The 11,604-nt window shown below is 45.1% G+C and overlaps 1 protein-coding gene across 1 annotated transcript in view; it reads left to right on the forward strand.

The window, feature by feature from the left end:
* Positions 1–8,597, forward strand: part of DAO (D-amino-acid oxidase) — a 21,921-nt gene extending 13,324 nt beyond the window's left edge. Inside the window, exons 4-10 of the mRNA XM_006870431.1 lie at positions 2,203–2,268; positions 2,963–3,017; positions 3,652–3,756; positions 4,796–4,878; positions 5,786–5,903; positions 6,921–7,019; positions 8,420–8,597. Coding sequence (XP_006870493.1) covers positions 2,203–2,268; positions 2,963–3,017; positions 3,652–3,756; positions 4,796–4,878; positions 5,786–5,903; positions 6,921–7,019; positions 8,420–8,551 — 658 coding nt within the window. The 3' untranslated portion in view covers positions 8,552–8,597. The remainder of the gene's footprint in view (positions 1–2,202; positions 2,269–2,962; positions 3,018–3,651; positions 3,757–4,795; positions 4,879–5,785; positions 5,904–6,920; positions 7,020–8,419) is intronic.
* The last annotated feature ends 3,007 nt before the right edge of the window (positions 8,598–11,604 follow it).

Consider the following 11,604-nt stretch of genomic DNA (forward strand, 5'->3'; position numbering starts at 1 on the left):
ACTCTCCACTCCAATCCTCTGTGGCTATGTCACAGACTCTGGGCCCAAGAGTCCCCAGGTCTTGCAACACTGCTTGCCAACCAGGTCTCCACCCAAGTTCACAGAAGTCTATTGAACATTGTAGGGCTTAGCTTACAGCTTCATTGCTGTTTTTCTCTCATTTCCCCTTATCGGTGATGAATGTGGTCACCTATCAGAGCATGTATTCCCATTGAGTCTTAGTCTTGGGAGGGGGCTTGCTCTGAGGGGATCCAACCACTTGCTTTGATATCTCCTGGGTCGTTGAGCTTCTTGGATGCTTATCTTTTTGCTCTTCAGGATGTTAGGGAAATTTTCTTCCAGAAGTTCTTCAACTATCTCCTCTGTGGACTTGTGTGATTCTTCCTGTTCCGGAATGCCAATAATTCTTAAGTTATTCCTCTTCATGTTATCCAACATGAATCTTAGACCTTCCTCAGATTTTTTAATCCTTTTTTCTGCTTGTTCTTTTATCTTAGTGGTATTGAGAGATTTGTCCTCCAGTTCACTAGTTCTGCCTTCCATCTCTTCAGTTCTACTCCTTTGCCCTTTCAATGTATTGTCCATTTCTGATATTCTATTATTAATCATTTGGATCTCTTTCAGTAGGTTTTGGATTATTTCCAATGCTGTATCTATCTTATTTGATTGTTCCCATAGCACTTTCTTGCCTTCTTCCTTATTTTTCTCAACTCCATTGTAAAGTGTTTTGATACATTTTATAATCATTTTTCTGAATTCCTTCTCAGGCATTTCCAAAGCCTGCCCTCCTTCCAGTATGGAGTGTAGGTCTACTTCTAGCTCATTTGTCTGTCACTTGATCTCGTTTCTGGACTTGTGCTGATATGGTCATCTGTTTCTGCTTTTGGGGCATATTCAGTGGTTAACTATGGCCTTAATACTTAGATGGGTGTGTGTTTTGGTAGCACAGTAGTTATGAATCGGGCTGCAAACATTAAGGTTAGCAGTCCAAAACTACCAGCTCTTCCACAGGATACCCTGTATAGGTTCGCTATGAGTCGGAACCGACTCCATGGCACATAACCACGACCCACCATCACTTGCTTCCAGGTAGATGTGATCAGGAGATGGGCTTCCTTTTTCAGTCTTCTTCCTGAGAAATTTCAAGATGCCACTGTTGGTCATTATGATGTAACTCAGGATTTTATTTTTGGCCTGCTTTTTTGTTAGTTTGCCTGTCCTGCTTCACAACCCCTGTTCAAAGTACCACCAAGTCTCTTTACTTATACCAGTGTTGTTGTTGTTGCTAAATGCTGTTAATGGTTTCTGAGGAGCAACTGATGGGTTTGAACTACTGACCCTGTGGTTAGCAGTCCAGTGCTAATCCTACAGGGCCACAACATGACTCCAATCGATGTTGTTGTAGTAAAGTGCCATTAAGTTAGTTCCGATTCATAGTGATCCTGTATAGAGTTTCCAAGTTGTGTTTGAACTGCCAACCTTGCAATTCAGATGGACCTTGTAGTCAAGTTCTTATCTTACAGCGACACATCAGGACTCTAGTTATATCAATGTTGTTGCTACTAAGTGTCTTTGAGTCAGCTCTGACTCATTGTGACCCCGTATAGGGTTTCCGAGGAGCAGCTGGTAGGCTTGAACTGTTGACCTTGAGGTTCTCAGTCCAGTGTTGATTCTACAGTGCCACACCAGGAGTCCAGTTATACTAATAGCTGTCATTTCTTAATTCTGTTATATGGGCAACTACTTTGTTTCTGGTTCCCAAACCTTGCAAGACACATATCACCATCCTATTTTGTAAATAAGAAAACTGAACTTCAGAGAGATTAAGTAATTTCCCAAGGCCACACAGCCAAGAGGTCAAGCTGGGATTCCAACCCAATCTGTACAACCCAAAACCTTTATCTTCTCTACAGCTCGATAATCCCTAGTTCTCTCCTCACTTTACCCCACACCTGAATCCTTCAGCAAATGCATGTCCAATCTACACTGCGTATCACAGTGTCAGGGATGGCTTTGTCTGATATAATTTTTTTTTTTTTTTTGCATCATGATGATAAGCTTTCCTCCATCTCTCTTGAACTTCACCCAGTCAGTGGTCCTGGAGCCCACAGAACACGACTCCTCCTACCTCTACTTGACAACCTTCAAATATAGTTCTGAGTCTGACATTGTATTCTTACCTTTTGCTTGTTGTGATTCTAGCTATGGCTGGTTCAACACAAGCATGATTCTGGAGGGGAAGAGCTATCTGCAGTGGCTGACTGAAAGGTGAGCTTTTGAGCTTCAGCTTGAGTGAAGCATCTTCCAGGGACCAAGGCTGGTCCATGGGAATATCTCTTTGCATTGGTCAACCCCAAAGCCTGATAGAAGCCCATAGGTGAGTTGGAGCTATCCTTGATCCTGAACATCACTGGTTACCAAGACAATGATTCAAACACCTGGCTGGGCATCAGAATCACCTAAGGCATTTAGAGGGAAGAGAGGATATTCATAGCCTACCTTGCTCCTCATGCTCTGCTTCTGACAAACGGCATTTGGCATTGGTCCAACCCTGCCTGTCCTCCACCCCAGGTCTCATTCCCTTTGGTGTTACAAGGCAATATGGTGATAGAAGGAAGGGTTAGGAGCTAAGAGACCTGGGTTCAAGTCCCAATCCTTTCATTGACTCATTATAGAACCTTGAGCAAGTTCCTTCTCCTCTGAGGTTCTTTTCCAGTCCTACCTTCCCAGTGAGAGTCTGGAACCATCTCAGGTTTCTTCAGGGATGTTTTATGGATCACTCTTCCAACAAAATGCTCAGCAACTGATTTAACTACACAGCTATTTTCTCAAGAAGTATCCTGTGGGACTAACGTCCACAGGAAGGTCCTTTATGAAATGCTCCCCTTGCCATCCTCTTGAAGGGAGAATGTTGGGGCAGGGAACTGAATACCAGGCTTTTTTATGTGCCTGATCATCCCAGGTTAACTGAGAGGGGAGTGAAATTCTTCCAGCGGAAGGTGGAGTCTTTTGAAGAGGTGAGCTTCGGGGATGAAAGGGGATTGATGTGGGAGGGAGAAGAAAAGGGGAGATTTCCGTTTCCTTGAGGATCCCTTTAGGACAGTCCCAAGCTGCGGTCCCTTTCTCAACCCCAGAATGACTCTCAGGAGGCCTCTATCTTGGTGGTGGTGGTGGGAGTGAAGTGGTCATTTGGGGTTAGTTAATATCTGAGCTTCAGTGAGTTTTAGGGATGGAGACCTGGCTGTTTCTTCTCAGTAGCAGCTGCACCCCTACCCCCATGTTTTAGAACTTGCTTGCTTCCTTCTGACACCTATGTGGCTGTTTCTGCATCCATGGTGGACAGGTTTAAGCAGAATCTCCAGACTAAGACAGACAAAGAAGAAAGGCCTGGTGATTTACTTCTGAAAATTACCAGTGGAAACCTGATGAAAACATTACCTGCCCATTTTGTAGCTGAGGCTCAGAGAAATAAATAACTTTTCTGAGCTCTCACAGAGGGTAAATGGTGAAGTGCAGATTTGGAACCAGGCCCAAATGATTCCTCAGTGAGGGAACAGGGAGTTATGAGGTTGTAGAGGGTTGAAGGGAGAGCAGCCCTCCCCCGGGGTCCTCACCCCTTCCACTCTTGCCTGTTGTGTTGATTGCTGTTAGGTGGCACAAGGAGGCACAGATGTGATTATTAACTGCACAGGAGTGTGGGCTGGGGCACTGCAGCCAGACCCCCACCTGCAGCCAGGCCGGGGACAGATCATTAAGGTGAGTCTGAGGGTGGAGGGGGAGGTGAGACCACTAGGTTTTGTTGATAGGAAGATCTTTGCTTTATGCTTATGCCATCTCCAAAGAGAGCAACAGAGTCAGGAATATCCTCAGAGGACCCCTGAGCCTTCTGGGAATTGACATGTTAAAGAAACAGTGAGTACCAACACAACTGCCCCAAACTTCCTCCTACAGAGTTCGACTTAAGTGCCGTGCAAATGTGTCTATGTTTGCATGAGGAAGCTGCACATGGCTGTCTTATAATAAAAGCAGCAAATATTTATGTACTCCATTGCGTTAATATAATCCTTAGCCTCGCTTTTTGACATGGGTACCAGCATTAGCACCACTGTCAACTCACAGTAGAAGAAATTGAGGCACAAATAACTTGTGCAAGTTCACACAGCAGTAAGTTGTGTAATTCGGATTAGATCCCAAGTCGTCTGGTTTAAGAGCCTGTGTATGTAATCAACATTCCACGGAGCCTCTCATTGCATTTGTGCATGCAGGTGCGAGTGTGTGCCTGTTTTTGAGCATGTGATTCCTAGGTACTCATGTGTATACGAGTGTACATGTGTGCATATATAGGTGTACATGTGCATATATGAAGATATGCATGTGCATTCATCTATGTGCCGTGTGTGTGTGTGTGTGTGTGTATAAGTGAGTGTATGCATGTACATTAACAGGCATGCATGTGTGTGCATGTGTTTGGACATGTGCATTATGTATGTATGTATGTAAGGGTATGCATGTGCATTCTAGGTATGCACGTATATGTGTATGTGTTCTGGTGAGCATATTTCCTCCTAACATGGGAGGCGTGTGTGGGTACACATGTGCTCATGTGGGTGAGAATGTGTGTTTCTCAATCAGGGTGGCTCTTCTGCAAGCAGTCCAGTGCAGATTTGGGACAGAAGGGCCTGTGGATCTGGTCTTGCCACTCTTCTCAGAATATTTGATCATCAAAAGAAGCTAAGGCAGGAGGAGCCTACCAATCCAACTCCCCTGACAAGACTTCTCTATCCTGAATCAACAGGTCAATGCCCCTTGGATGAAGCACTTCATTATCACCCATGACCCAGAAAGTGGCATCTACAAGTCCCCGTACATCATCCCAGGGTAAAGAGCTGACTATCCTAGGGCAGAAGTGGGGGGTGCCTCATGCTGTCTTTAAGATTTTGATGCCTTCCCCAGGATCTTCAAGAGTTTTCCCTCCAATGTTTGTTGAGTGAGTTTGAGCCATTAAGGAAGTCAGTGTTGAGTCTTGGTCAGGCTCAACCTTGAAAATGCTCTTGGATTCATTCCAGTGGTGGTGATGTTGGAGACAGCAGCTGTGTATGTGGGGGCAGTGACGTTAGACATGATGGGAATGTCAGCCACAGAAGTGGCGGAGGAAATAGTGATGGTGATTCTATTATGAGTGGAAGTGGTGACGTTACCTAAGATGCTGGTGGTGTTGATGGGATGTGTATATTATTGGTAGTTGAGTGGCAGTAGTAGAGGAAGGATTGTTACTGATAAAGAAGACTATGTTGATGAAGGGATGGTGACTGGGGTAAGGCTGGTAGAGAGTTGATGTTAGTGGTGGGGGTGAGTTGCTGATGAGATCAATATTGGTGATGGTCATAATTGGGATGGGAGCTGGTCTTGAGAGGGTAATGACACCATCACTGATGATATTAATAGCATAACAGATATGATTGTCTTGAAGGGAATGCTAATGATGTGGCAGAGATGACTCTATTGGTGGCAATGTCATTGGTAGTGTGGGGCTGATGAAGATGACATATTAATAGTAATGGCAGTAGTGAATATGACACTATTGATGGCAATATTAGTAGTGAGGGTTGAGATGGAGGTTGGTATTGATGGTGATGACAAAGACAATTGCAGTGGTGATGATGTCACAAAAATGAACATGTTGATGGTAGTGGTGATGGCCGTAAGGATGAACATGATGACAGCCCTTAACTTATCTCAAAGGCTTCATTTTCCTTCATCATCAACGCTCCTTGCTTTTATCTAGGATTCAGACAGTGACTCTCGGAGGCATCTTCCAGCTGGGGAACTGGAGTGAGATAAACAGTATCCAGGACCACAAAACCATTTGGGAAGGTTGTTGCAGACTGGAGCCCACTCTGAAGGTATGATGGGGAGGGGTATCTGGGACTTAGACTAGGGTCCCAGCAGCTTGATCATGAAGATACTTGAGAATGGGGAGACTCCACCACTTGGATAATTGGGCAAACTAATTCCTGCAAGGGACTGTGGAACACACCAAAATTTGACAATATAGAGAGAAGTACCTACTGTGGCCTAAACCTACCTAGTCCTGGCTAAGGATGCTTTCTCTGGAGGTGAACTCTCCTGGATTCACAAGGAGAAGACGTATTTGCTACAAAAGCTTCAGGTTTCACAGTTGCCTGTTAGTGATGAAGATGGTAGTGGTGGTGATGAGGGTGGTGTAGAAGTAGTGGTTGGTGTTGTTGATGATGAAAATGTTTGAGAATGGAGACAGTGGAATGGTGATTAGAGATAATAATGTGGGTGGTGGCTGATGGTGGTGGTAGTTGATGAAGATAGAGAAACTTATAACATGGGTAGAGGCGGTGCTAATGATGGGAAAGATGCCAGTAGTTGATCAAGGTGATGGTTGTTGTTGTTAGGTGCTGTCGAGTCAGTTCCAAGTCATAATGACCCTGTATAGGGTTTCCAAGGCTATAAATCTTTACAGGAGTAGAAACTCTCATCTTTTTCCTATGGAACAGCTGGTGGGCTCAAACTGCCAACCTTGTGGTTTGCAACCCAGTGCTTATTCTACAGAGCCACAGCGCTTCCCAGTGAGGATGGCTGCTGTTGTTGTTAAGTGCCTTTGAGTTGGTTCAACTCATAGTCATCCTGTATAGGGTTTCTGAGGAGCGGCTGGTGAGTTTGAGTCACCGACCCTTGCAGTTCAAACCAAACTTATGACTGAGTGCTTATCCTACAGAGTCACACCAGGACTCCTTGATGATGATGGTTGTGGTAATCAATACAGGTGACTGTAACAGTATTGGTGATGGGGATCCAAAAACTAACTCCCTACCACCTACAATTGACAGCTGCCAAAAACAAACAAACAAAAAATCCAGAGATGGGTTGCAATAATTTCTCTCCTGCAGGATGCAAAAATTGTTGGTGAATGGACTGGTTTTCGACCAGTACGTCCTCAGATTCGTCTAGAAAGAGAACAGCTTTACTTTGGATCTTCAAACACACAGGTATGTCCTCCTGGCAAGGAAAGCAACATTCCCCATCCCAATTAGACAGTTCTGATATTTCCAAGGAATGGTCACATCGGACTTAAGCTTCACACAGTTTCCCTGGCAGTCAGGAAGTGATGGCTAATAACCCTTCCATTATAAATGAGAAACTGAGGCTCTGTGATGGTAAAGGACATGATCAAGGTCACATGAAGAGCAGGGCTCTGGTTTGTTAAGTCCTGTGGTTGAGTAGAAGGAAAATGGGTACTTATTGAGTGTTAATTTTGTGCTAGGGAATAGGAACTCTTTTCCCCATGCTTTAGATGAGGAAGCTGGGGCTCCAAGAATGAAGTCACTGGCTTAAGTCAGACCACTGGTAAGGGCAGGGTGGAGATGTATTTTGAATCTTGGTCTAGCTGACTCGAGAGCCAGTTCCTTGATGTCCATTTTGTGGCTGCCCTATCATCTCTCTGGACTTCCTGCTCATGTCCCCTCATAAGTTAGGAACCATGGGAGTTACCTAAGAGAAGGAACTGACATAAATAGTGATATCTGTGTTTCCACCAGGAAAGCAATTCTCCCTACCTGGCTCACCCTCCCGCCCCAATCCCAGGTATATGGTATACATGTGTATGTAAAAGGGAGCTCATGTGTGTGTGTTTATACGGTGTACATGTGTGTATAAAATGAATTTGTATATGTGTATATAATATACACGGGGTCTTGTGTGAGTATATGTTGTTGTTGTTAAGTGCCGTCGAGTCAGTTCTGACCCATAGCGACCCTGTACAGGGTTTCCGAGGGTGTAAATCTTTACGGGAGTAGAAAGCCTCATCTTTCTCCCACGGAGCAGCTGGTAGTTTTGAACTGCTGACCTTTATGTGTAAAGGGTTTTGTATTGGAGACTCACATATGGAGTTGAACTCCTTGCTGATAGTTTTAGCTTTGAACAAGGCCCCCAAAAAAGAATGAGCACACTAACCAGAATCCACACAGGTTCCCCAGCCTCTCCTCCCTCTCCAAATGGGTAGAAGAGTCTTCTATTAACACAGAGGGTTTATCAGTTCAGAGGAGGATGGGAACAAGGTTTGGGGAACATCTAACAATATGAAGGGGAGACTCTGTGACAGCAACTTCCAGATGTGATTCTACTCTTCCTGGGCTGAGTGTGTCTCCCTAGCCTACCTCCTAAGCAGACGAGAAGACTCTAGGGTGATGCCCTTTATCTCCCCAAACAATCCCCTTCCTGCTGTACTAGGGGCTTCCACTATCTCCTCAGGCTCCTGAGAGAAGTTTGGGGTGGTATCTGACTGCCCAGAACACTTCAGGAAAGTCCTGAGCATTCTAGGGCAGAAAACTTCCCCTGCCCCTTTCACTGCTCTTCCCTGACCAGTCACCACCTCTCTTGCCTCTTCCAGATCATCCACAATTACGGCCATGGAGGCTATGGGCTCACCATCCACTGGGGCTGTGCGCTGGAGGCAGCCAAGCTCTTTGGGAAAATCCTGGAAGAAAGAAAGTTGTCCAGGAGGCCACCCTCCCACCTCTAAAGACTCTAGTGACCACGACCTCCACAGGCATTCCCGCCTCCTCTCAACCAACTAATCATGTGCTCCCCTATAAACTGCCACCAGCTCCCACCTCAACCTTCACATCTTTCCACAAGAAGCATGAGATGAGATACGAGGTCAATTCACAGAGGAGAGTCCAGCCTGACCTAGGCTTCCTCTGTTCCCTGCGTTCTTCTCGAATGTTCCACACTCAGCCCAGATCTGAGATGATGAAGAACAGCTGGGGGCTGTTCTTATTCTATAAGACCTCTCAGAAGGAAGGAGAACTCAGAAACTGAAAGAGGCAAGTTGCCTAGAGCCACAGCGCATTGAGGATAGTAAGTTACTTAATTTTAGGTCTTGCTAACACATTTTAGAAGGGTAAGGAACCTTTTTTCTGCCAAGGGCCATTTGGATATTTATAACATTACTTGTAGACCATTTGGATATCTATAACATTATTCACAGGCCATTTGGATATTTATAACGTTATTCGCAGGCCATATGAAATGATCAACTTAAAAATTAGCCTGCTATAATGTGATGGCTGGAACTGCAGTTGTCTTGGTAGGGCCAGACCAAATGATATCTCAGGCCTTATAAGGTCTGCGAGCAATCCCTACATTAAAGGTTCTGGAAAGTTCTGCAGAAAAGACACCTATCCAATGTTGTTTAACACAGTGTTTGCTAAGCCTATCTCATCACGGAGACCTTTTTCTAAGAACACGTTAGGAAACACGGTAGCAGATTACGTTGTACGGTGCTACATGTAGAATGAGAGTGTGGAGGAGGCAGATGAGGCATTGAACTAGTAATACACCATGCTTGTTCCATGGCCAGCATTCCAAGTTGCTCTAGTTGCTCACTGAAGGAACCACAGACACCATGTAACCCTTGAGAAAGGGCCACTAAAGAGTCAATCCCACAAGAAACTCCTTCACAGAGATGAAACTCACCAAACATATTCCTCTTTGTTGTTAAGTGCCGTAGAGTCAGTTCCGACCCATAGCAACCCTGTATAGGGTTTCCAAGGAGTGGCTGGTGAGCTTGAACTACCAAACTTGCAGTTCAAACAACTTTGCAGTCCTGTGCATTAACCCACTTTGCCACACCAAGACGCCTACATTCTTTTAGGGGGGTAGAGTTAACATCTCCTATCTTCCAACTGTCACTCTGTAAGGACAGACAGACTCCCAGGTGATTTTGAAGGCATTAAATGAGCCTCAAAGACACCTTCCTATCTCCACCTCTAATTACCTGCCTCAGCCTCTCACGTTGAATTTCATCTGTATGTGTTTTTGTGAAAGAAACCCAGGGGAGACAGTGGTAAACACTTGGCTGCTCTCCAAAAGATCAGTGCTCTCCAAAACCCACCAGATGCTCCAAGAGAAGACGACGTGGCAGTGCTGCTTCCATAAAGATTCCAGTCTTGGCAATCCCATGGGGCAGTTCTAGTCTGTCCTGTACGGTTACTATGCATCCGAATCAACACAAGGGCCACGTTTTTGTTGTTTGGGCAGGGAGGAGATGGAAATGCTGAGCTTAGAACAGGGGTTGTTGTTGAGAACCATAGAGTTGGTTCCAACTCATAGCAACCCTGTATAGGATTTCCAAGGAGCCGCTGGTGAGTTGGAACCATCAACCTTGTGGTTCAAACCAACCTTGCGGCCCAGGGCTTTATTTTACAGTGCCACACCAAGACTCCTCATAGAACAGGGGTGGGGAAACTTGGTCCTACCAAAGGCCATTGGATATTTATAATATTCACAGGCCATACAAAATTACCAAAAATTAGCCTGCTATATTTGGTCAAACATTTCATTAACTCACCCTAATGAGGTGGCTGGAACTGTGGTTGCCTTGGTAGGGCCAGACCAAGTGATTTCGCGGCCCTTATATGACCGAGGAGTCCTGGTATGGCTCTGGGTTAATGTGCTGGACTGCAAGCTTGGTTTGAACTGCAAGGTCAGCAGTTCAAGCTCACCAGCCGCTCCTTGGAAACCCTATACAGGATTGCTATATGTTGACACCAACTCGACGGCATTTAACAACAACAACATGCGGTCCAAGGGCCTGACGTTTTCTACCCTTGGCCTAGAAGGTTTAATGCATAGAATAAAACGGGCAAATGTCATCCTATGAGCTATGAAGATGCCTCAATTGGCTTGCTCCCTTCCCATGTTTGTGCCAGGTCATTCCATTACTGTCTGGTCTTTCTCATGCATTTATTTTATAACAAAGATGAGTTTTCCCATAGTCCTGACTGGCCCTGAGCTAAGTAGACTGAGAGAGCCAATATCTAGTTAGCGTATCTGCCTTAATAATAACAGCATTTACTGAGATATTACTGGGTACCCAGCTCTGTACTGAACTCGTAAAGACATTGCTCATTGAGTCATCACGAAAGTCCTATGTGGTGGCCATGATCTCCATCTTGCAGGTGAAGACTCCAAGGCACCGAGAGACAATTCATGGTCAACAGAAAGGAAGGAAAGGGCAGAATGGAGATTCAGGGTCAGTGCACAACACTGAGTCCCAAATTGGGGCTGAGGAGATATCCAGTTGCAGAGGAAACCATTGGACCTCTTCCCCAACTTCTCTGCAATCACACTGACAGGGAGTTCTGTCTCTTGTCCTCATCATCATACTGGGCCAAGACTAGGAACTTTCACTAGGTTCCCTGGAGGTGGGGTAGGGGATAGCATTTAGTTTCTGACAAAAATAGTACTTTGTTGTTAAGTGCCATCAAGTCGTTTCCAACTCATAGCAACCCTGTATAGGGTTTCTGAGGGGTAGCTGGTAGGTTTGAACCCTGACCTTTTGGTTAGCAGTCCAGTGCTGATCCTACAGTGCCATACCAGGGCACGAATCCTACCACCAGTCTAGGTTAGCTGTCCACAAGGACCCTTCAGCACTTGATACACAGGGAACTCACAAAAATGGGGTTGAGGAAGTCCACATTTAGATTCAAAGCAAACTTCTTGCTCTTTTTTAACATCTTTGAAATGTTTCTTCTTGATTCTGTCCTAAAATTCCTAATTGAAAGGACATGG

Source organism: Chrysochloris asiatica, unplaced genomic scaffold, assembly GCF_000296735.1.
Source record: "Chrysochloris asiatica unplaced genomic scaffold, ChrAsi1.0 scaffold00142, whole genome shotgun sequence".
NCBI classification, from domain to species: domain Eukaryota; kingdom Metazoa; phylum Chordata; class Mammalia; order Afrosoricida; family Chrysochloridae; genus Chrysochloris; species Chrysochloris asiatica.